The sequence below is a fragment of the Telopea speciosissima genome, chromosome 2, assembly GCF_018873765.1.
Source record: "Telopea speciosissima isolate NSW1024214 ecotype Mountain lineage chromosome 2, Tspe_v1, whole genome shotgun sequence".
NCBI classification, from domain to species: domain Eukaryota; kingdom Viridiplantae; phylum Streptophyta; class Magnoliopsida; order Proteales; family Proteaceae; genus Telopea; species Telopea speciosissima.
Window position 1 is genome coordinate 39078742 of NC_057917.1, and position 26727 is coordinate 39105468.

The following is a 26727-nucleotide window of genomic DNA, read 5'->3' on the forward strand; positions in this document are numbered from 1 at the left end:
TCCACCTTCCCTCTTTGCTTTCCACTCACTCACGTTATCAACTAAATCCTGAGCCTCCCATCTCATGTCACTGAACTCACCATGCGTTTAAAATAAGAGGAATAAGAGGTAATACACTCTTGCCGCCGGGCTCACATTCGGTTGTCGGCTTCCCACTGTGGGCCTGGTGGCACCAAAAGAAAAAAACTCGTCCGCATCGCTGTCTCACTCATCGATGCTTCAGTGGGGACTTTTGCCAGCTTAGTAATCCCAACGGGACCCACAGTTGTAACGCTTGTCTCTCACTCACTCTTTCATTATTAAAATTCTTTTATTTTCTTTTGTTTTTTTTATTTTATGGAACTCTCAATTATTATTCGATACTCTCTATAATACGATTCCCACTGATGCCACGACCACTGCCTTTCTATACTGAGTACTGATCAAACTCTTTTAATTTCTTCTTCTCTCAAAGTTTTCTCAGGTCTCAATCTAATGGCTTCTTCTGCTTCTTCTTCACGACTTCTCTTAGTTCTCTCTATCTTTATCGTATGGACTTCATTACATTTACAGGTAACCATCACTCGTGCAGACCTCCCCGGCACGTGGGAGCTCCTAGTCCCCAACGCAGGTATAGCCTCCATGCACACAGCCGTCACCCGTTACGGCACCGTAGTCCTCCTCGACCGCACAAACATCGGCCCCTCCCGCAAAATGCTCCGCAAGGGCCATTGCCGTTACGACCCCAACGACAAAGTCCTGCAGCGCGACTGCTATGCTCACTCCGTGCTCTTCGATCCTTCCACCAACCAAATCCGACCCTTAATGATCCAAACCGACACTTGGTGCTCTTCCGGTCAATTCCTCCCCGATGGCACGCTCCTGCAAACCGGTGGCGACTTGGATGGTTTAAAGAAGATACGTAAGTTCGTCCCGTGCCGGTCCGACCAGTACTGTGACTGGGAAGAGCTTCAGGACGTCGAGCTTAACACGGGCCGGTGGTATGCGACCAACCAGATTCTCCCGGACGGTTCAGTCATCATCATTGGTGGTCGAGCCGCCAACAACATAGAATTCTATCCTCCCAAAGGCGAAGGAACCGTTGAGTTACCGTTTCTTGCTGATGTGGAGGACAACCAGATGGACAATCTCTATCCCTACGTTCACCTCCTCCCCAACGGTCACCTATTTCTTTTTGCAAACAGTAAGGCCGTAGAATACGATTATACCACCAACGTCATCGTACGCGATTATCCACCGTTGGATGGAGGCCCACGCAACTACCCCTCTGCTGGATCGTCGGTGATGCTCGCGCTCCAAGGTGATTACTCCACCGCCGAGATCGTCGTCTGCGGTGGTGCGCAGTACGGTGCGTTCATCCTGAGGAGCACGGATACCCCAGCGCACGGTAGCTGCGGGCGCATCGTTGCTACCGATCCTGAACCCAATTGGGAAATGGAGGACATGGCATTTGGTCGGATTATGGGGGACATGGTGATGCTTCCCACCGGTGATGCGTTGATCATCAACGGTGCTCAGGCAGGAACGCAAGGCTTTGAGATGGCATCCAACCCGTGTTTATACCCACTCCTGTACCGGCCAGACCAACCTGTCGGATTACGGTTCATGACTTTGAACCCCGGTTCCGTTCCAAGAATGTACCATTCGACGGCGAATCTGCTGCCAGACGGGAGAGTGCTCATCGCCGGAAGTAACCCTCATTACTTCTACAAGTTCGACTCCGAATTCCCGACGGAATTGAGAATCGAAGCTTTCTCGCCGGAATATTTGTCTGCAGACCGTGAGAATCTCCGACCGGTAATCGAATTATCTCCGGAGAAGATTCGTTACGGTGAGGGTTTCGAAGTGGTGGTGTCAGTTCCATTGACAGTGGTGGAGAAGATGGAGTTGAATCTCGGGAGCGCTCCCTTCGCGACGCATTCGTTCTCACAAGGTCAGAGATTGGTAAAGTTAACAGTGACGCCTGCTGTGCCCGAATCGGACGGTGGAGGACGGTATAGGATAGGTTGTACGGCTCCGATTGATGCAAAGGTTGCTCCGCCTGGGTATTACATGGCATTTGTCATCAACCAGGGCGTGCCAAGCGTGGCGAAGTGGGTACAAGTGGTCCCTTGATCTTGTCGATCTGTTCGTGTACGTGTGTGTTAGACTGAGACACGTGACTGTAAGAGCTATGAGATGTCTTGATCATCCTGCCACGTGTCACATGTAAGGGGGATCATACCTGGTTGCAATTGGTTCACTCATTCTAGTTGAAGACTGAGTTTACAAATAATGAGGATAGGCGGATAGCATGATTTTTAGATCTGATCTTTATGTAATTTGTTAATTTTACAAGGCGGATAGCATGATTTTTAGATCTGATCTTTATGTAATTTGTTAATTTTACAAACCACAAGTTTATGCACAAGGGAAAACTATTATCAAACTTTTGGAAATCAATAGTTCTCTTCCAGTTTCATAGATTTTCGAGAGAGCTCTTAGTTCCTAGGGCTTCCATGATAACACTTCTGTTTCTGAGACATGATTTTTTTCCAGAAATGACTTTTTGTATTTATGTTATTCGGTCATATTTCTGGGCAAAAAACCACGTTTGATACCGTATAATAATTTATATTTTTTGTCAGAAAAGAAACAGAACTGCGTTTGTAATGCACAATCATCTCTATTTCTAGAACTTCTATAAAATTTCAAAAATGTCATTAAATACCCAAAAATTTGTTGGAGGTGGACATGGTGGCAGTGTTGGTGTTGGTGTTGGTGGTGGTGGTGGTGGTGGTGGTGGCGGTGGCGGTGGCGGTAGAGGTGGTGGTGGCGGTGGCGGTGGCGGTGGCGGTAGAGGTGGTGGCAACGTCGGTGGTGGTGGTGGTGGTGGTGGTAGTGGTGGCGGTGGCAGAGGTTGGGGTGGCGGCGATGGAGGTAATGGTGGCAGAGGTGGTGGCAATGGTGGAGGTGATGGTGGTGGTAGAGGTGGCAGAAGTGGTGGAGGTGGTGGTGGTGGAGGCAGTGATGGTGGTAGCAGAGGTGGTGGTGAGGGAGGCGATGGCGGAGGTGGTGGCAGTGGTGGTGGCAATGGTGGAGGTGATGGTGGGAGAGGTGGCAGTAGTGGTGGTGGTAGTTGAAGTTGCATTGGAGGTGGTGTTTTATTTTAAACTTGAAATTATTGTTTTGCCCATCAAATTAAGCATGTGCTCGTTAAAGAGCAATCCCCCCCCCTCCTTATTTTTTCCTTTTAAAGAAGCTTCAAATTGGAGCTTCGTGTTTTTTTATTTCTCAACAATTTTTTTGTCCCGGTTAATTCTCATGAACAAAAAACTGAACCGGTGCTAACAGATGGATTTCTCTTATTTTTTTGTTTCTACGAACAAAAAAACAAAGAAATAGAGAAACAGAAATGTTATCATTTAGGCCCTAGATGACCCACTTAAAAAGCACTTCCAGTTTCAATTTTATGGCTAGGTAGACCTCAAGTCCTCCTCCGTGTTCAGATGTCAAATTTTAGATCAAACGAAATTTAACAAGTGCAAAAATAGAGTGAAAAAAATCAGAACTATATGAACATGCACAATGGCTGGAGTATATATATATAAAATACATGGGAGGGTGATCGATTGAATTTGAGTATAAAATTTAACACGAGGCTAATCGTGACCATCGTGTCCACTTAAGAAGGGCAATTATGTGACTAATACTATTTTGCCCCGTGGATAGATGAAAATTTAATACCTTTGTTTGTTAAAATATACTTAATATTTAATAATCTCACATGATCAAATTGGACTAGCTTGGACTCATTAAAGCATAAAATAAGCAATGAAGATCAAACTCCGGCTATCACCAACAAAGATCAAGAACGAAGCCTTGATCTACTCTATGGAGCTTCACCAAGTTATGAGCAAGTCAATAGTTGAAGATACAAGGCTGGGATAGAAGCATGAGGATAACCAAAATTCCTAATCTCGGGATCGTTCATGACCGATCCAGATCCGGATCAGTCAAAATCGTCTTGAATCAGCTAAAAATGACTAAAATCCAGGTTTTATCGGATCAGTTTTTGCATCGATCATAAAAATATTAAAATAATTAAGAAAATTAACAAAAATTATAAACAAATCGGTAAGATCCCACTACCGCCATTATGTAAAAAAACTTTTGGTTTTGTGGGATCGAAAAAAAAATGATAACTTCCCATAATATATTTCTAGTCCAAAACAGTAAGATCCCCCTTTTTCACACTTGGATTTGAGGCTCAATCTCTAAATAACAGTAAGATCAGTTTTTTATATAGAATAAAATATTCTCTTAATCGATTCTTGGTAAAAAATAGTAAGACCCCTCCCCCCTCTTTTTTCTCATGGATTTGAAACCCCAAATCCATGAATCACAGTTTGAAAGGGTCGAGACGAAGAAAAAATATGGGTTTTAAACCCAAAAAAATGACAAGTATTAGATCGGATCGGCCAATCCAATCGAGTTGGCCGATACAAGGAACAATCCGGTAAAACCTTGCCATATCGCAATGATCTCAGGATCGGCCTTGACTAATACTGATCCGATCTGGCCGATCCGATTCGAGATTACAAACCATGATCAGGACTAATACACCAAAAAATTGCCCACCAATAAGCAACTAACACGTGGCCAAGTCAGTTACAACAATGCACGAAGCTACCGTACCCTACTTAGGATTTTCTATCTCTGACACCCTCCTATTTGAGCACTTTCTTATCTGGAAACAAACTCCACCGCTACACATTTTAAGGAAACTTTAGTAGGGACTCTCCCTCATAATCTGCTCTCCATTCTGGTCTCCCACAAGGATCCAGTTTCCTTTTGGAGACACCTACTACCTTAACTATACTCTCACCATCGTCATCCTGCCACTCCAAGTTATAAATAAATGGGCAGTCACACAGGTATGGATCCAATTCACTACTCTCTAGCTTTTTACATATTGCTTTGCCTATTCGTATCATTGTTACTCAAAAAATGGACTTAAGCACCGGAGAGTCCGTCCTAGAGTCCACCCCGGACCTCTCTTGTGTCTCTTAATGTGTCTTTGTAGGTAAGCGCATCACCCAAATCGGATGGATCCAGTTTCCTACGATAACAGTTTGGCAACGTCTGTGGGAACAACGATAGAGCAGTAGTGCAATCCTTCTTGATGGATATGTATATCAATCAAACCCGGTTGTTCTGGTTCAGTCCAGTTTAGTATGTATTGAACCTTTTATACATTTTAGTTTAATATTATCATATGCGATATAAACTTTTTAAGCAATGTATGTCCGTAACTTTATACTTAAAATGGTAGTCACGACTAGGGTTTGGACTAGACTCACTTATCACATGGTCATCGCATTGGGTATGCCTAGACATGGTGATGTCAGGGTACGAATGCGACTACACATATTAGTGTGCATTGGCGAAGAATCTACTTGTGTCGATTCCCTCATGTATCACTGTTAGATGTAGGTTTGGGATAGACATGTGTCATCGAGACTTAGTACCTAAGAGGACCTTATCACTACAAAATATGAATGCATTCTTGGTTCATCAATGACTAAAGTTCAAGAGAACCGAAGTCGGTATCCTACGAATGGGCGAATATTTTGTGAGTGAAAGAGTTACTCAACATGATCTTCACTGTCCGATAGGGGAACATCAAGTATAGTTTGTGTGTGGATGGTCGGATGAGAATCAGGATCCTGTACTACTTTAGAAATGGTTTGAGAAACTTATTTTCACATAAAAAGATAGAATATATTTATATTTTTTATTAAAGAATTTAATCGTGTTTTGTGGATTCTGATCGTGTACACAGACATTCTAATATGGACATGAACTATGGAACGGGATTTGGCAGTATTGAGATACATGCTCTAGATTCCATAATAATGATGTTGATTAGTGGAGGGTTGGAGCGTAATAAGTTGTTATTATGCAAGGGTATTTTTGGGATTTGTTGATTAATAATTAATTTATTTAATCTTAAATGGATATGATGCAATTATTTAAAAGCCCATTAAAGATTGAATTTATTAATTGTTTAAATGCCCTTTTCGATTCTGCTTCTTCATAAGTTAGAAGCCCATCAAAAAAACCCATTAGGTTTCAAGTCAAATTTGAGGAGAGAGAGAGTCAGACTCTCACTGGAAATACACATAGGGGCTCTTTAGAGCCCCATCTATATAAACCAAGGCGAGAGGAGTCGGCCAAGGATGCTTGACCGATTCTCCCGCTCTCTCTCCCTCTGCCAGAATTTCTCACTCCCTCTCTTCTCTCTCTTGCTCTCTTGCTTTTGAGCGGTGAGCTGTTTTAGGGTTTTTGGAAACCTTGGTTCTTGAAAGAATGGATCTTTCTTATTGGAGAAGCTGGTTTTTTGACTTGGTAATCTTTGGTTGCATCAATAAGGTTCAAGAAAGGGTTTTCTTCAAGTGCTCATTGGGAGAAGAACCATTATTTGGAGGAGGAGCAACACTTGAGGCTCTTTAGGTTAGTGAATCTTAATATTTTTATTTATGCATTGAGTTTCTTTTATTCAATATTCATAGGATATGAAAGAACACCCAAATCGATCTCTTTCCGCTGCGTATTTGGGTATTGGATGATTTCCTTTTTCCATGGGATGGAAAGAGATGCTCTTTTCTCTTCTTGATCTTCTCATAATTTTATATGACAAGAAAGAGAAGGGTTTGATAAAATTTTTATATCAAACCCATGATGCTTTTTATTGGTTTCCCATGGGCAACTATAGAGATGATCTCATGATTACCTAACAGAGTGGTATTAGAGTAATCTTTCCAACCCATGAGTATCAAATATTTATTGCAAATATGTGTGACTATGCCATTCTTCTTGAATTTCAAGATTTAGATTCTTTTTGGTTAAGAATGGTTATAGTTTCTTGATCTCTTTTGGGGAGAGACCAAGAATCATATGAATTAATTTTCCCATGGAATGGTATTTTTAAATTTGGGAATCTTTCCCAAGATTTGTGGTGGTTACATCACTGCAACAATTTTCCCATGGAGATATGGTTATGGTAACCATGGGGTTTTGACCCAAGATTTTTCCACAAAATTGAATATGCACCCAAGGCAAAGGAGAATCAATGGCCATGGCACACAGAGGGTAAGCATGTTGTGCCCAACACCTCCGAGCCCCACCCTTATGTGTCTGTGAGGATCTGTTATTTTCCCTTCCCCGGGCGCGTCACGTGGAGGTTGGGTCTCTTGGTTATGCTCCTCGATTGAAGAGAATGCATCTTCTCAAAAGGTCATGATTATCAGCGGGATGGGGGTCATACAATAACTATGAAATGGAGATGCCAGCTAGGATTAGGGCCTAGGACCCATTGGTGTAGCCCTGGAAGGGCTATGACTTCGGTTGGTCTGGTCAGAGATTCGAGGTAAGTGGTCAGGTTACGAGAGTAGAAGGTGTTAGGCACCCTTCTCGCCCTAGTAAACCGGACTTTCTACTAGATGTTGCTTTTTGAATCTTCTCCCTTTATGATGTCCTATACCCACATGTATGGCTAAATAATGGTGCACAAGCTATTTAATTAAATTAAACTATGCTACACTAACTACTGTACACTACACTAGAATACTTGAAAAGACTACATTGTGTTGGAATTAAAAGTTTATGACGAAAATGTATATCTGTATGCTGTAAAAAAATGCAATTATGCAAGACAGACAACATTCCCCAGCTCAGGTGGAGGCAAAAGAATGGCTTTGTCCTTTTGTCGAATAGAGTAACGACTTGCAAGTGTTAGATCTTAGGATCTCGGACAGAATAATGGCATTCCAAGGTTTTGAAAACAAGGGGCTCAAATGTCGGCTAGAGTGGTTACACCACGGGAGGTTTCCCAAATTTGGGCAAAAAGGGGTAGGGGAAGTCAAACTTAGATAGCTCAGACTTGGGACAGAGGGACGAGGCTCGAAGGCTCGAAATCGGATTGGGGCAGGGCCCCGAAATAAGGAAAACAAGGAAAAATTGGAAAAATGGAGATTTGGGTGTGCCCTCTCTCCCACAAACTTCAAATATGCAAATGAGGGGGTGAGGGGGGTTATTTATAGGCACAAATGGTCCCTGCGGCACCACCAAAATTGTGCGGTGCTGCAAGGTGGGGCCATGAAAAGTGGAAAAATGGGAAAAAATAGAATCTAGGCCCCCGTAGGGTAGCACGGCAGGGCAGGGCCGCACAAGTAGTGCCACATGGTAGGGCCGCACAAGTAATGTCGCATGGCAGGGCCGTGCAGGATGTGGCACCGCGTGACAGGGCTGCCTGGCGGGGCCGCGGCCACAGTGCTACCTTATGGGCTGCGCAGGGTGCGTTGGGCTGTGACTTTTCTGCGGGGCTGTCGTACGTACATGTATGCTTTACAGGGTGAACGGGGGTGTTTGCCATGTTTGAAAAGTTGGGTTTTCAGGGACATTACTAGTCATCTGCATCCGATTATCATCATCACTGGGGGGTGACAAAATTCAACATCCACAGTTTCCCCTCTTTGGCCGAGGCCTGTGCCATCAGCCGAAGGGCGAAGATAAAAGATCGCTTGATTTTGTCACCAGGAGCATGTACTGTCGCCACTTTGCTCAAAGTTGGCAAAGTTGAGCGATGAAACCATGTCTCATTTAAACCAATTTGAAATAAAAAAACTTGTTTTATAAACCTAAAAATAGCGATAAATGAGGCCCATGATTGTAAGGGACCGCTCGACCAAACTGTGAGGGTTATAAAGAACCACTCAACCAAAGACGAGGGCCGTGAGGGCCACCCTTGAGGGTTATAAAGAACCGCTCAACCAAAGACGAGGGACGTGAGGGCCACCTGTGAGGGTTATAAGGAACCGCTCGACCAAAGATGAAAGTGAAATGGTATTACCTATCCGGGCTTTTACCCTTTGAGATAACTTTGCTTGCCTAAACTTGCTCAACTTTTCTTTGTGTAACCTTCCTACTAGATACTTAGGGGTAGAAATTTTTAAAGGGAGGGTTACTAGGGAGAGAATGTTGCCTTTGGTCGATAAATTCTGCTTCGCCTTTTAAGCTGGAAAGGTAAGCTCCTTTCCTTTGCGGGTAGAGTGGAGCTTGTGCGGTCTGTGATGTTAAGTTCACCTGCTCATAACTTCTCCGTTTATTGGTGGCCCTCCTCCCTAGTGTCAATGATGGAGAGATGGATCCGCAACTTTATCTGGTTGGGTGATATTGAGTCTAAAAGAGTATTGACGGTCAAGTGGGACTCACTGTGCAAACTTAAGGCAAAAGGCGGTTTGGGCATTTGTCAGCTTCGCGACGTCATCAAGGCACTGTTTTGTAAGTTGGTTTGGTCGATAAAGCATGATGACTCTTTGGTTTGTAACTTCATGTGCTCGAGATTTGTCAACCCCGATGGCTCCTTAAAGTCCCCTTCTTCATCCTCTTCAATATTACTGGGTATTCGTAGAGTTTGGGACTTTGTCATGCAGCAAGAAAGGTGGGTCATTGGTAATGGCAATTCTGTGAGCTTTTGGAATGCTTGCTAGTTGGGTAGTGAGTCGATTGCGGAAGCTTTGGGGCTTGGTCCGGATTTGTTTATGGATAAATCTTCATTGGTTTCAGATTTCATTTCCAGTTTCTCTTGGTCCCCTCCTCAGGTCCGTTCATCATTTCTTGCTGACATTTTTGCTACTATTAATAGTATTATGCTGCCCATCCCGCCTTGCTTGGACGCGTGTTTTTGGGGTATTTCTCCCTTGGGGGTGTTTTCTATGAAATCAGCGTGGGAGGTGCTAAGGTAGATAAGTCCCATTGTTCCCTGGGGTAGCTTGGTGTGGAATAATTTTCTCCTTCCAAGGCATTCCTGTTTTGCTTGGAGGATGGTGCTCGGTAAAACGCCTACGGACATGGCGCTCTCTAGCAAAGGGGTTTGCTTGGTGTCTCATTGTGAGTTTTGCAAGGCCCATGTGGAATCGAATGTTCTCTAGCAAAGGGGTTTGCTTGGTGTCTCGTTGTGAGTTTTGCAAGGCCCATATGGAATCGGATGTTCTCTAGCAAAGGGGTTTGCTTGGTGTCTCGTTGTGAGTTTTGCCAGGCCCATGTGGAATCAGATGTTTGCATTTTCTTGGATTGTCCTTTTTCTCTTAGTCTTTGGCAGAAGTTTATGGACCTGTTCAATGTTCAATGGCCTAGCTCTTTGACCCTTGTGGATTTCTTTATATGGTGGAAAAGGAAATCCAAATCAATCCCTATGAGAGTTGCCTGGATGTCTGGCTCGGTCTTGATTCTATATTGCATTTGGTCTGAGCAGAATTGGAAAAGGTTCACGGGGAAGTCCAAGTGCTTGGAGGCTTTATTTTCCAGTTTTCTCACTTCCTTGAGGGAGTCGTGGTCATTCTCCTACCCAGTCTCCTCTTTGCTTGATCTAACTTGTGCCAGATGGTTGGATATCCCTATTTTCCTTAAGCCTACTCGAGGGATTAGAGAAGTCCGGTGGTGCAGTCCTCCTCAAGGCTGGGTTAAACTTAATACTGATGGTTGTTCTCTGGGGAACCTTGTTAAGGCTGGTGCGGGCGTCTTCAGGGATGATCAGGCGGCCTTGGTGTCGACTTTCAACTTTTTTCTTGGCATTAATTCCAACTATGTGGCGGAGTGCATGGCTATTTTCCATGGATTGTTGAGAACAAAGGAAATGGGTGTGACTCATTTATGGGTGGATTGTGATTCTTTGTCGGTTGTTGATGCTTTTCAATCTAGTTCGTTTCCTTGGTTCGTCAAGCAACAGTGGATTGGCTTGCAGCCCTTTCTTCTTTCTATCTCTTGGAAGATCTCCCATTTTTTCCAAGAAGCTAACCCAGTGGCGGACTTCCTAGCCAAGTCAGCGATAAATAGTGCTGTGTCTTCTCCTTGGGTGTCGAATTTCCCTTCTTCGATTTGGGCTCTTTTGTATGATGATGCAGTGGGTAGGCCTAGATTCAAATTTGACTAGTGTTTTTTGTGTTATTCTGTGGCTGCTGGCCTTTGGCCTTACCGTGGTGTTTTTGTATTCGTCTGGGAATGCCTGGACATTAAATTCATGTATTCATTTTTTCCTTTTTTTAATATAATCTTGCTGATCCTTAGCAAAAAAAAAAACATTGCTAGCCTTAACTCTGGTTTTTGAACATTGCTCGGTCGGATTTTCCTCCTGGCGTTTGAGCATTGCTTGGTGGGATTCTGATCTGGAGCGGCGTTGCTTGGCTGTTGTTTCGATGATGTGATAGTACTGTGACGATGAGACGGCATTGTGACCAAGTAATGATGGTGTACGATGAGACCGCATCGTGACCGAGCTTTTTTGAAAATGTAACGATGAGACGGCATCGCAACCAAATTTTTGAAAGTGTAATGATGAGATGGCATGACGATCAAATTTTTTAAGATGTAATGATGAGACGGCATTGTGACCGAATATTTGAAGATGTAACGATGAGATGGCATCATGACCAAATTTTTTAAAAGGGTCATGATGAGACAGCATCGCGAGCGAATTTTTTGAAAATACAACATGAGACGGCATCGCGATCGAATTTTTTGAAAATGAAACGATGAGACGGCATTGAGACCGAATTTTTGAAAGTGTAACAATGAGACGGCATCATGACCGAATTTTCGAAGATGTAACGATGAGACAACATTACGACTGAAATTTTGAAAAATTTAACGATGAGATAGCATCACGACCGAATTTTGAAAGTGTAACAATGAGACAGTATCACGACCAAATTTTTGAAAGTGTAACGATGAGACAACATCGCTACCAAATTTTTGAAGATGTAACGATGAGACAGCATCGCGACTGAAATTTTGAAGATGTAACGATGAGATGGCATTGCGATCGAAATTTTGAAGATGTAACGATAATTTTTAAAAAATGCAACGATGAGACGGCATCACGATCGAATTTTTGAAGATGTAATGATGAGACGGCATCGTGACCCAAATTTTGAAGATGTAACGATGAGACGGCATCGCGACTAATCGCCACCAATTTTTTTGAAAAAATGTAACGATGAGACAGCATCGCGATAGAATTTTTAAAAGTGTGACGATGAGATGACATCACGACCAAAATTTTGAAGATGTAACGATGAGACGGCATCGTGATCGAGATTTTGAAGATGTAACAATGAGACGGCATCGTGATCAAAATTTTAAATATGTAACAATGAGACGGCATCTCGATCGAAATTTTGAGGATGTAATGATGAGACGGCATCGCGACTGAATTTTTTGAAAATGCAACAATAAGACAGCATCATGACCAAATTTTTGAAAGTGTAACGATGAGACAGCATCGCGCCCAAATAATTGGCAAGATGGTCCCTTACCCCAAAATTATTTTTGAAAGAATAGAAAATGATTTATATGAAATATTGTCGTACGAATAACGTTTGGACGTTGTATTGCCAGCTCCACCCTGCTATGAGAGTGGGTGGATTGCACGGGGCTTGCTCGTATGGCCCAGGCAGTAGCCTCGAAGCTCAATACTCCAGTCATTCAAGCTCTTGCTGATCGTTGTTGGCGATCTACCCATACTTTTCATGTGCCTGCAAGTGAGGTAACCATTACTCCTCTAGATTTCTTCATGATTACCGGCCTTCCCTTCAGTAGGAGGCCCGTTGTATTGACTTCATCAGACTGGATGAGGTCTCTTGAGGATATTAGTAGGCTTCTTGGCTTTACTGTGACGGAGTGGGTGATGCTTGTGCCCTCCTTGAAGAAGAAGTGGGATAATCCAGAGATTGATGATACTTCCTCGGATGAGTTATTAGACCAGGCTGCTAGGAGCTTCCTCCTATATTTGATCTCCAATGTCATTTTCTGTGACGGGCAAGGTAGCGTAGACACTTCCTTTGCTTATTTCTTCTCAGACCTTGAGGATACCAAGACCTTTGACTGGGGCAGATCTGCTTACACCCACTTCTTAGGGATGTTGGATAGGTTACCTTTGGGGTCACCTAGCCTCACCGGCTGCGCCTACGTCCTTTGGGCATGTTTTAGCTCTCTTGTCTTCTTATTTTTCTTCTTTTCCACCATTTCCTAATGTTATTTTTCATTGACAGGTGTGTGCTATGAAATTTTAGGGGTTCATGTTCCTTCTTCTCCTGATGAGACTATTCCTTACATACCTAGAGTGACGCGCTAGGGAACAACGAGGTGCACCATCATCGATGAGTTACAAGTCCACCTCCAGCTTAATGACTTGACAGTTTCCAGATAATGTTAACACTTTCCCTTATATTATTGCTTCAAATATGGTGATTGACTTCTATGAGCATGTCTGCCAGGTCCATTGGCAACCTTATGATGAGGAGGAGATTGAAGATGAGGGCGATCGAGATGAGTACACCTATGCCCTTGCGCTCCCCAGGGGCGGATAGTTTTTGAAGGTCTAGTAGGGGCTGAGCTTTATCTGGGAGAGAGGGTTAGTGGCATTCTGTCCAACTGGTACCTCGTCCTCCTCCTTCCCATATGCATTCTATTCTTCTATCGCCTGATATTGGTGAATTGAGGATGGGGATGCCTGCACTGTGGTTGACCTTGGCTGATCGGGATTATCAAGAATTTCTCTTTCAAGAGACGGTCTGCGTTCGCCTGACTCAAGAGGGCCTTGTAGTATTCTTCTGAATTTTGCCCCACTTGGTATCTTTTTTTTTTTTTTTTTTGCTTTAACAATCCTGCCTCCTTCTTTTCACAGTATCCAGGTCGTCCTTTGATTCTTGGTGCATGTGGGATGCTTCCCTCATATGACTGCAACGTAGATTTTTGCCCTTCTCAGAGTACTAGTGCCGGTCTACGCATTACTGGGATGAGTGACCTTATTCCAGGGTATCGGGGATGGACTTCCTTTTCCCTGTCTGATACCAGTCTTGAGACTGCTCTTCCTGCCTGCAAAGTTTCTGACCATGACCTGGGACTCCCTCTTCCTTTTAATGGAGAACGTCATTCTATCTTTTTCCTTTTTTTTTTTTTTCTTTTTTTGCTTTTTATTGGATTCCTCACTCTTGATGTTGACTCTGGTCTTCTGTCATAATAGATTAACGTTGAGCGATACGCTGACATGCGTCGGATGCAGGCAAGCATTGATGCGGTACTTTTCGAGCAGACATGCTATGTTAAATAGCTGGTGAGTGCTTTCTTTCTCTTTCCTTTTCCTTCTGCTCTTTCTCTTTTTTTTTGGTTCGGAGATCTTACCTTTTTGAAATGAGTTCAATGTCATCCCTATTAGAGTGGCCAGCTTGGTGATATGAGGGATTCTTGGGATCATTATGAGAATTGCACCCGTAACTATGCTTCTGTTCATGCCGCAAGATGGTGAGAGTGGTGATGATGATGACGATGAGGGATATGGTGACGGTGATGATGATGATGAGGTGCTGGATGCTGAGACTTTGTCCTCTGGTGATGAGAATTAGTCTCCTCTCATACTTTCCTTATTATACACATTTTCTTTATATTTTATGATGGGATGTTGGATGATTTTTCTTTATCTTATTATGCTTATGGAATGAGAACAACATGCTAATTTAATTGAGACACTTGCTTTTTCATTTGCAACGCACAATTTCTGGATATTTTCATTTAATCACTGATCATTACATGCATGGAAATGGTGGAGGGATAAGGGAAACCAAAAAGTGGGAAATCAACACATAGACTAACAATGTCACCCTGTAATTACATATTTCAACCATAGTTTATCCAATAGACTCATAATTTTCACTGTCAACTCTTCTGGTGGCTGAATCTTCACTTCCATTACCTTGGGCGGTGACTGGTACTGTGTTGGCACTAGATGAGGCAAGTAGAAAGTAGTATGAGTTAAACCCTTATCCTCACAGCATTGTAACCTGGAGTTCTGAGAACTAGGGTTCTCATGTCCCACTAATGGCAATTCCATTGAATCTGTTCGTCTGTTCTTTCTTCCAAATACTTCTTTCAGTCCTTGATTGCCCAGAATTCCTCTGTTTCTCTTCGGATTTGGAAATACTTTGGTTGAAATTTGGCACTGGGTATGGGTTTAACCAACCGTAATCTCTCCATCAACCATATCTGTAAGATTTTGGGTGATCATGTGCAATAATCCATTCCGTATCTCTGGGAAGCACTAATTTCATCTAGACCTTTGAAAGTCCCTGCCAGTATGGTGGGGACGATCTCACACCCATCTAGGAGTTACCAAACGAGGTTTGCAACCACAGGGGGAACACCCCTCTTAGGAGTACGTAACAAGTATCTCCTGATCATGCAAAAGAGGTATGCCTTCCTTCTGTTCTTTTGTTGATTTCCTTTGACTCCTTTTTGTCTAGAGAAAATCTCTGCTACTTTCAGAATATCCACTTTCCCATAATTCATGATTTCTTTGACCACCTTCCTGGTCCATCCGAAGAGGTCTTGTAAAACTTCTTCGTAGTTGCTGCACAAGGGGGGGGCAAAAGAGTTTCTATGGTGATGGTGAGAGCATGTAAGCTCCGAATTCTTCAATTGTGGGTGTTGTCCTTACTTCTCCAAATTTGAAAACATGCAGTTCTGGATCCCAACATTGGTGTGCTTGTCGGAGCATGCCATGATGAATCTCCACGTACATAACCTTTCTTAGGACCGACAATTGGACGTCTTCTAGAAGATTTGGATCGTCAGAGTTCAGGTTAAGGGTCCATCCTCATAAGATCTCATCAAGGGAGGTTGCTTTCTGTGGGTGATGCATGTTACCTACACTCAATCGAAGAGCATCCTTAATAAACTGGAATAGGTCTCTTTCTCTTCTTTTTTTTTTTATTTTTTTTTTTAGACTTAAGGATTAGTCAGCTCCTATTAGAAACACATGGCAGGACGCCATATGAAGGATTTTGTTTTGATAAACAAAAGTGCCAAGTGACAGAACTAGAGGAAAGAGTTTTTGAATGATAGAGATGCCGTGTAGCAGAATTAGAGGAATGTCCTTGGAGGGGACTGCAAGTTGAGACCGCACTTGAACATTGCCAAGTTGCCTATGTATTCTTTGAAAAGGAATCAGGTCAAATGTAGTTCATGTAAATCAAATGACTACATGAAATATTTTTTAAGTTGGTCCATATTGACAAGGCCATTTAGATCTTCTCCATCTAAGTCAGTGAGACGAATTGCTTGTCCAACCAAGATTTCCTTTACGTAGTACGGTCTGCTCTAATTAGGCCTGAATTTGTCTCTTGGGTCATGAACTGGTGCTCTTTGTTCTCGCAGTACCAAATCTACTTCTTCAATGTTGCACGGGCAGACTCCTTTGTTGAATGCCCTTGCCATCCTGAGTTGGTACTTTTTGAGATGATCCATATCTTTCATCCTCTTTTCTCCTGTAGGTTAAGTTCGCCGTGTCTCGCTTGCATCCATTCTCCTTTAGGCAATTTGCTTTCCATCAATACTCTGAGAGACGATACTTGGATTTCTATAGGTAGCACTGCTTCTATTCTATAGACCAGGGAGATAGGGGTTGCCCCAGTAGAAGTTTGAATTGAGGTTCGCTAGGCCCATAATGCATACGAGAGCTTATCTACCCAATCCTTATGAGTATCGGCCATTCTTTGCAATATGACTTTGACATTCTTGTTGGCTGCTTCCACTGCCCCATTAGTCTGTGGTCTGTTAGTCGTAGATCGATGCCTTATATGCCAAACTTGGTGCAAAACTAGTCTTCCTTCCCCCAGAAATGTGCCCCTTGATCAGATATGAGGGCATGTGGTACTCCATATCTGCATATAATGTTCTCTTTGATGGACTTTGCTACCTTTGCAGCTGTCAGGACAGCATACGACTATTGTTTGCAGAAAATAATAACCGCAAGCGTACGGATCAATCGTAGCTACGGGTCGAACTCAAAGAGATATACGCCACCCTATTTTACTCACTTTAAAGTAATGCAAAGTGAACCAAATTAAAGTATTAAATTAAACTAATTAAACTAACAAATTAATGCACCCTAACTCACAAGCATCTAACGAATTAAATTGGCGTCCTAACATATATCCATCTAACCTATCAAACTAATGCAGATTTGAAGGGGTAAATTGCAGCCACACACCAGAACCACATAAAAAAATAAAAGAAATAGAGGGAAAAGAAGAAGAAGAGAGAGAGAATGAGATAGAGGAGAGGGAGACTGAGATTAAGGGTTTAGAGAATAAAAACCTGGATGTGCTTGAACCGGATTGAACTTACTTGCATGAATTAATTAAGCCTTGCATGAACACTTGAATAAACTTACCATGGCTTCCTCTTCTAAATCTCCAAGTCTTGTCATCAACATAGGAACTTAGACTAGAAAGCTTTAAACCTAAACTAGAATTAAATTATTACAACCAAATTGAAGACATAAATTTAAAGCATGAATCAAAAGCATTACAACCATGAAATAAAAATCATAAAAGCAAACTAGAACTTAGAAAGCCAAAAATCACAAATTAGAAGGAGAAGAAGAGAAGAAATTTCATTAAGTGAATGAACAAAAAATTACACTAAAAACTGAATTAAAATTGAACTAGAAACTAACTAAAAATTGAACTAAAAACTAACTTAAAATTAACTAGTTATAACCCAAAGGGCAAGGGGTATTTATCGGGGGAAGGGAGAAGAGAGAAGAGGGAAGTGGTAGGAGAAATAGTCCCTAAGAAAAAAGAATATTCTCTTCTCCTTCCTCCTTTACATTGCCTTGAATCTCAAGAAAAAAAAAAAAAAAAAATAGAAAGAAGGAGAGAAAAGAATCCTAGATACATAAACGTTCTATTTATTAAAATGTAACTTTCTAATTCTAACTTGTGCTTCCTTTTCTTTGTAGGTGTCTTCTCCAAGCAATGAGATCAAGACATCTTTGACTTTTCAACCTTCCATAGATGAGAGAATATCTTTCAAAAGAAATCTATCCCAAGTAGAATTTCAAAAGTGCCCTTGAAGAGTTGGAGGAGAGAGAGAGCAAGGGTGATGACTAGGATTCCACTCACAATTAATGAAATGTCAAATCTGTCCTTCAAAAAAGTGGAGCATGAGATGCTTATATGGGCCTCACTGTTGTATTTCTTACGAAAAATCACCCAAAATAGATCCAAATTTCGTCCAATTTGGAGTTCGGGAGCCCAAGATATCTCAAGTTGAAGTTGGACTGCTCCAGAGCCTTCCAAATGGAATCATTCGGCTGACAAAAAGGATAACTTCTGCGAATTGCGCTAAGGCTCCTGGAATCCGAACTTCCGATTTACTTTGTCCCCAACCAACTGTCAATAATTATAAATAAACCCCTGTCCATGGAAACAGCCGTAACTTCTTCGTTTCAACTCGGAATCAAGTGCCGTTTGAACCGTTGCGAAGGTGACTCGATGGACTACGCATCCATACTATTAACACTTCAAAATTATGCTAAGGGGCCCATTGTAATCATATTAAAATTTAACTAATTGGCATGATTCTTTCAATGCTCAATCCAAGCTTGATTTTCTCGACTCCTGGGCGCTTTCGGCTACTGCCAAACACCACTAAATAGCTTAAAAATGGATCCTTAGCATCATTTGCTCCATTTTCACAAGAATTCACCTAAAACCTGAAAAACACAAGAAAGCACCGAAGTAACTCTATCCAATGTGGTAAAATGTATGCTTTATGCCCTAAGATTTCACACATAAATGTGCTCATCAACTGTGCCTCTACCCATTTGGTGAAATAGTCTATGGTCACAAGGATGAATTCATGTCCGTTGGATGCCTTCGGCATGACTTTCCCAATTATGTCAATGCCCCATGTGAAAAATGGCCAGGGTGCATTCAGTGAATGGGCTCGGTCAGAGGAATGTGAATGATGTTGACAAATATCTGACATTTATGACATCTCCGCACAAATGATGCACAATCAACTTCCATGGTTGCCCAATAATGTTCCATTCAGAGGATTTTCTTGGTGAGCATCCTGGCATTCATGTGTGGTCCACAAATTCCCTGATGAATTTCTTCCATGATATACCCTCGTAGGACCTCTTGTAAAGCAGGTTGCCTTGAAGTATAAACTGTGTGGTTTGCTTCCACAACCTCTTTTGTTCACCGACTGTGGAATTTGGAGGATATTACGTTTATTTGATAAAATCGATGATGGATGCGAACCACGACCTCCCATCGGTTGTCAGAGCATTTACTAACTCCTCATATGCTAGTTCATACCTCCTATCCACCAAGAATGGGCAGAATTGAGTATCTGGGGTGCATTCAACCATTGAAGGCAAGGTAGCTAGTGCGCCAACGAATCTGTTATTGTCTTCGGAAAATACTCAAAGGTGATCTCTTCAAAGCTTTTGACAAAGTTCTCCAAGTTCTTGGTAGGGCTTCAGCTTCTCGTCCTTCATCTTTCACTTCCCTTGAGTTTGACAAATCACGACTGACGAGTCCCCATAGACTCTCAGTTACTTGATCTCTAATGATACGGCAACTTTGAGATCGATCACACATGCTTCATATTCTGCAATGTTGTTGGTGCAGGGGAATTCTGGCCAGAATGGAGATGGCAGATAGATATCATCTGCGGTTATCAACAATATTCTTGCCCCATATCCTCTCTGATTGGCTGGACTATTAAAGTACAATTGCCACCAGTCTTCACAGTCTTCTTCCTCCACATATACCAAATCCTCATCTAGGAATGAGTCTTCTAGTGGTTGTGAATTTACCCCAGTTGGGTACGTAGCTAGATAGTCCGAGATCGCTCTTCCTTTTATGGATTTGTGGTTGACATATGTTATGTCAAATTCTGACAATAGCAACAACATCTAACCATCCTTCCTGTTAATGCTGGCTTCTCGAAGAGGTACTTAATCAGATCCATCCTTGAGATGAGCTGGATTTGATGTGCGATCATGTAATGTCTCAGCCTCTTGGTCGCCCAAACTAAAGCAGTGCACGTCTTTTCCAATGGGGTGTAAGGAGTTTTGTACTCCAACAGTTTCTTGCTTAAGTAGTAAACCGCGTGTTCTTCCCCAATCTTCTGATCTTGTTGCGCCATCATGGATCCCATTGATGTTTCGTCGACAGATAAGAACAGTAATAGTGGTTCATTCAATACTGGTGGAACAAGGACAAGTGGATTCATCAAGTATTCTTTGATCCTTACGAATGCCTCATGGCACTTATCGTTCCATTGCTTCAGTTCTTCTTTCTTTAGGAGCTTGAAGATGAGTTCACATACGGTAGTTAGCCAGGCTATGAACCGATTTATGTACAGAATTCATCTTGAGAAACCTTGAATTTCTTTCTCTATTTTTGGTGCTGGCATTTCTATTTTGGCCTTTATCTTGACGAGATCTACTTCTATCTCTCTCTCACTGACAAGAAATCCTAGGAGTTTCACTGCTGCTGCCCCGAATATGCACTTCTGAGGGTTTAACCTTAGCTTGTATTCTTTAATTCATTCGAAGAACTTCCTCAAAGCTGCAAAGTGCCCCTGTTGAGTGACCGACTTGACAATTATATCATCCACATATACCTCCACTTCCTTATATATCATGTCATGGAGAATGGCCGTCGTTGCTCTTTGATACGTTGCCAGAACATTCTTCAAACCAAGGGGCATTACCTTGTAGCAGTACGTGCCCCATGGTAAACTAAATGCTGTATTTTCTCTATCCTTTGGACACATGGTGATTTGATTGTACGCGGAGAATCGGTCCATAAATGATAACAAGGCATGTTTTGTCTTGTTGTCGACCAATATATCAATGTGCGGTAAGGGAAAGTCATATTTAGGACTTACTTTGTTGAGGTCCTAGAAATCCACGCACATTCTCACCTTCCCGTCTTTCTTAGGTACAAGGACAATATTGGACAACCATTGAGGATATTGTGTCACTTGTAGAAATCCTGCATTCCACTGCTTTATGACTTCTTCCTTGATCTTCTTACCCCATTCAAGTCACATCTTTTTAGGCTTTTGCTTGACTGGCCGTGCATTTGGATAAGTAGGCAGTTGGTGTTGCACTATCTCTGGATCAATGCCGGGCATATCTTTGTATGACCAAGCGAACACTTCTTGGAATTCCTTCAATAGGGCTGTCATTTGACTAACTTCCTCTTTGTTGAGCGAGGCACTAATTTTAAGTATTCATGGGCATTGTTCAGTTCCCAAATTTATGGGGCATACATCCTCTTAGATATGTTGGGTTTTTATTTGCTTTAATTGCTTTATTAGATGGTGATGTTCGAGGATATCCTCATCATTAAAAGAAGAACCAAAAGAGGAATCAAATGAAGAGGAGACATACTCGGAATGGTTGATTTCATTCATGATGAGAGTAGGAATACAAGCAGACTCAATAAACTTGAAGGTACTACCTTCCTTAACAGACTCATCGACAGACTGGACTAACTCGGAGTTGACCACTCCTACTCTATCTCACTAAACCTATCAGAGACACTGATCTAGTTCACAATTGACTCTTGGATAGGGTGAATTAACAGATAAGGTTTCGGCCCCTCTTCATCCCCTATAGAGATCATAGCTATGTCAAACAATCCTCCGATGTTCAATTCTTCTTCATTAGCTTTCAGTTTCATCTACTCTATTTCGAGGATGATCCAGTGGACATCATCTTGAAAGAAGATTTCTAACCCGGGCTAGAGACTTCCATTGTTATGATGGAACCAAGGCTCAATATTCCTGTAGTAAGGGAAGTTGTCACCTTCTTTGACAAAATATCCGTTCAAAGTCTTGAAGTACGAAGATGGTTTCTTCATCTCAGTAATGCTGGCCTTCTGACAGTCTTGGTTCATTTGCTTAGGATAATTTTTCTTCTCCGGCACCTTGTATCCCAGTCCTCGATAGTTGCTATAGTTTGGAAAGTTAGGGAATTGTGGTATCCCTTGTTGGATCCTTCCTAATCCGAGCCCTAGAAAATATCCCATATTGTTCATCATCTTTAGCATCATCCCACTCCATGTGGACGAGTAACTAGATGGAATTATTCCCTTTATTTCTGAGGCCATTACATTGATTGCCCCAATCTTAAATCCTCCCAGATGGATATCTGTCGGGGCTTCCCCACCTTCTTCAATGCTTGCCAAGGTATGGACTATTTCTGGGTCGCCAAAATAGTGATTATTTTTTCTTCATAGATGAATTTCATTTTCTGATGCAGGCTTGAGGCTATTACTCCTACAGAATGCAGCCAAGGTCATCCTCGCAGGATATTGAACGATGCTTGTATGTCAATCACTTGACACTCCACAGTGAACAGAGCGGGTCCAACTCGGATGTCCATGGTCAAAATACCCAGAACCTTTCTTCTTGTATTATCATATGCTTGGACGTTTGTGTTACACCCGCACCCCAAATCTACCCCTATGCCCGGGGTAGTTTAGACCTTTACCTAAGGGGCAATGCCACGGTGGCACTGGCCAACACTTGTAACCTTAGACTTAGAATACTACTAAAAGTATCCCCTTGAAGACCTGGAAGTGTGGGCCAAAGCCCCGTAACTTTCCTTGCAGTTTGGGCCTTGACAGCAGCACCGTAGTCACGAATGGACTCACTCTTACTGAATCCGCTCGAGGATCCGCCCGTGTTGTGATCTACCTTTTTGGATTATTTTCCTGTGGGACCCACATGCCCGTGTCCCGGACACCCTAATTGAACCTTTGGATCATGTGGATCCCTACCCTTACCATTAGATGGTTAGTTGAATCATAAGAATGGGCCCATAAGGCTTAACTTAGGTGAATAATGGGTTTATACACCCTAACCTAAACCAAACAGACCTTAGTGGACAATAGAAGAAGGAGAAGAAGGAAAGAAGAAGGAGAAGTAGAAGTAGGAGAGGAATAGGAGGGGAAGGGAAGAAGATGGAGGCCATGCTAAGATGGCTGGCAGCCCCACACCTCTTCCCAAGCTGGCTAGACCCAAGGGAGAAGAGAAAGAGGAGGAGAAGAGATGGAGAGAGTGGCTGGAAGAAGGAAGCTCACCAAGGTAAGCTCCCCAAACCTAGCTCTCCCCCATTTCTCTTTGATTTTAATGAATTTCCTTGAGCTTGAGCTAACCTAGGGTTCCATTTGGGACTCAAGGTGATGCTTAGCCTATTTTGGGAACTCTAAGGTAGCTAATAAAGACCTCTAAGTGCTGCAATTGCAGCCATGGCTAATGAATCCCTGGTTTGAACCTTGTAACCCAACCCTTGGACCAATGTGAGACCCAACCCTTGTAGGATCTTGAATCCTTAAGGTGAGCCTAAGACCTAGTGACCCTAGGAAGGCTTAGATACCTCTCCCTTGTCCCTGAGAGCATGAGGCACTCTAAGCTTCAAGCTGGAGCAAAAGCCCTCTGAAATCTTAGAAGAGACTGCAAACGGACGAACGACCGGATCCACCAATCATGGTACCGCCCGTCAGTCCGCCCAGTACAAACCCTGGACCTTAGCTTGAGCGGATGAAGGCACGGATTCACTCTGTTTGCCTCCGCTCGGGGCCTATTGCTCTCGGGTCTATCTCAGAAAATTGAACGGATGCAGGAGTGGACCCAAGAAGCACATCACCCGTAGATCCGGTCCCTTTTAGGTGTGTCTCAGGTATTGAAAGGATGCACGAACACATTCAAGTGAGATGTTCCACTCGTGGGTCCGCTCGCTCTGTTTTCCTTTTTAGCCTGAACGAAGTCAGGGACGGATTCACCTATACTAAAACCGTCCGTGAGTCCGCTCGTGCTGTCTTGGTTGAAATTTGGTTTTAACCTTGAGGGCCTAGCATGGGACCCTTCTATGCATGCTTTAATGATTGTTTTTGTACTCCTCGGCTACCCAACTCGATGGATAGCGAGCAGCCCATGTGAGATTCATGTCAACCACACACGGCGACACCCGTGTTAGGTGAGTGGGTTCTGGGTGACTTTGTTGGGTTTGAATATTATATAATTGTCAATATTAAGCATGCTATGGTATATTTATAAGCATGGTGCGCATTACATTTTATTCAATTTTGAATTATTGTGAATGTGATAGTATGCTCACTATTGTATCGGGCTACGGTGCCGGGTGTGCCGGTACTGGAACCCCAATTTATTTAAATTATGAAAACTATTGTATGTCATCCTGATCTGTATGTGCCGTGCCGTGCTGGTACCCGGATACTAGATGGAATGGAACGTTGATGCACCCGGAATACCTCTCGGGATGATAGGACCTGCATATAGTATATTTGTGGCTAGGATGCTTGTTTCCTTATGATACGACCCTTGCCAACAGGGGTTTATGTGTTAGATAGTCTGAGCACCTATGGTCTGTGGAGGTGGGAGAGACCAGGACAGGGGTAGTGATGGCTATCGGGGTCTGCCATTGGGTGGTCATGATGGCTTCTACTGGCGTAGGTCCCCTCGTGATAATTGAGGTTTCACTAGGACGATAGGATAAGTGACCCTCAGTGTCTCCTGAATTATCACAGTAGCATATACTTGATCGATAGAATTATGTGCTAGGTAAAAAATAAATCTAACATTAGCATGCATCATTCTGATTGATATTGATTGTATGGTGGATGTACATTCTCCTTTGCTCCCTCACTAGCTAGTGTAGCTAACCCCGTTGCGCAATCCCTTTTTAGCTGATTATGCAGGAGGTACTACTTAGATGAGCATCGTTAGATGCGAATCAAGTGGAGCCGGTGGCTGTGACTTGGATGTAGATGTACACCTAAGATTGGTGCCCTTGTGGCAATTATTTATCATTTAACTTTCTGTCTTCATTTCCGCATTCATGTATAAATCGTATGTTTATTTATATAGGAGAGATTGAATGGTTACATTATGAACATTGTACTATGTGTTATCATTAGAGAACCAATGCTCTATAATTTCACATGATTTTAATCTAATTTAACTTTCGGTAACTCTGAATCTGGGATGACTTATTCCGTACTGGTACATCCCTTTCTGTTATCAAGATGTGATGATAGGGTGGATTGTGGCTCGAGACACTGTATCTGTGATCCTGGTAGATAGTGGGATGATGCGGGTTGTCCTAGTCACCCCCTATGTGGCAGTATATATATATTACATTGGGAAGGGGGTGTGACAGTCTGAGTAGAGGGCTTGATTTGGGTGAGATCCAACCCTATACAACTTGCAGCTTTGAGAGGTATGACATTGAGAGCCGACCCATTGCCATCAGAACTTGAGGGACTTGGTTCCCATTGCACTCTACTGCAATGTGCAGAGCTCGATTATGGCCCTTTCCTCCAGGTGGGAGATCATCTTCTGAGAAGGAGAGAGATTGCATAGCATAGGTAGCCCCTACGATGTGTGAGAGTTCTTCTGGACCCATTTCTATTAGGACTTGAACTTTGTTGAGTGCTTTCAGAACTGCTTCCCGATGTTACGGGGAAGCCATCAATAATCCCTAGATAGAGATGTTAGCTTGTGCCATCTTCAGCTGGCTCAACACCTGATTTTCTGGCTCATACTTGACTTGGTTTGAAGCAGGCACATAGGGCTTTTCTATAATCAATCCCCTATCTTTGAAGTTCTTTCCACTTCGGGTCTTTGAAATTTCAGGTTCCTTCCCTTTTATGATGAGCTCTACTGGACACAGTTCTTCATCTTTGAAGTCACTTTCGGTTATCACAAGGGTTCCCATCATGGGACTCTTCCTTTTTGGGTTAGTGACTTCACATTTTGCTTTCATGGCAGCGATTGTCTTCTGGGCCTTCTGCAGGATTTTGGATAAGGCCTCTTGCTTTTCATAGAGGTGCCTGACCAGTAAGTCCTGGTCTAGCCTCCGCGATCCCACTGGCATCATCTGCTAGATCATTTCGAAGGTCTCACTGGCTAATCTTTGGAATCTCATTGCTTTAGACAAGGACGCAAAGTATTCCTCTTCTGACGTCTCTTCGTCACTAGAGATCATTGGATGAATGTTCTTTGTGGGATCTCTCACTTGTTCATCTACGTCGATGTTGTAGAGGTAGAACCTATCATGTGCTCGTGCCCATTCGAGATACTTCTCACTCCCACGATCTGGAGATGCTGGGGGACTTCCATAAAAATTTTTTGCCAAAGAAAATACCAGGGTGACCGAATCTTCCAACTCCTTCATGACTTGGGGGAGTGGCCATTTTTCATTTATCGGCTGTTGTTACTGCAATTCTTCTTGGTACCTTTTGTCTGAAGGTATTACCTTAAAGAGCATTTGATGAATCTTATCGACCATTCTAAGGATTCCTCTCACTTCAAAGGGACCAAGATCTTGGCCCACAAATTTCCTCCTATTGGTTGATAGGAGGTTCTACCTCCATTTCAAATGCTTCGTTGGGTAATTCATCACCAATGTCTTCATCCATTACCTCATCATTCAGACTTTCGCCGGATGCTTCCTGATCCAAATGTTTGTCAAGGGCCTCATTACTCGAATCATCCCCTTCTTCTCCATTTCTATCAATAGGGTGGATTCCTTTTGTTGGGTCAAAGTATTGATCTCCGGTGTTAATATTACCAATCTAAGTCTCCCATTCCTTCATCATATTTGGGGGCCTAGAGTATGGCCAGTTGTTTGAGTACAACATGGGTTCTTGAGGAGGATTCCCAAAGAAATCTTTTGCTAAAGTGAGATTTAACCAGATCATGTTCCTTAACTCATGTAATGTTCTTTGGAGGAAGTCTTCTTCTGTTGGAAACTCTATATTCTTGCATTATGTCGCGAAGTGTTCGCACACCATG

At 42.7% G+C, this 26727-nt stretch overlaps 1 protein-coding gene across 1 annotated transcript; it reads left to right on the forward strand.

Annotated features, from left to right (window-relative positions):
- The first annotated feature begins 432 nt into the window (after nt 1–432).
- LOC122649706 (aldehyde oxidase GLOX) lies at nt 433–26222 on the forward strand. The gene is made up of 2 exons (XM_043842949.1): nt 433–2123; nt 26197–26222. Exon 1 carries the CDS (start codon nt 475–477, stop codon nt 2113–2115), a length of 1641 nt encoding a protein of 546 aa, XP_043698884.1. The 5' UTR covers nt 433–474; the 3' UTR covers nt 2116–2123; nt 26197–26222.
- Nucleotides 26223–26727: the final 505 nt, after the last annotated feature.

Coding starts and splice junctions, on each gene's coding strand:
- LOC122649706 (XM_043842949.1), top strand. CDS start 475: ATGGCTTCTTCTGCTTCTTCTTCACGACTTCTCTTAGTTCTCTCTATC.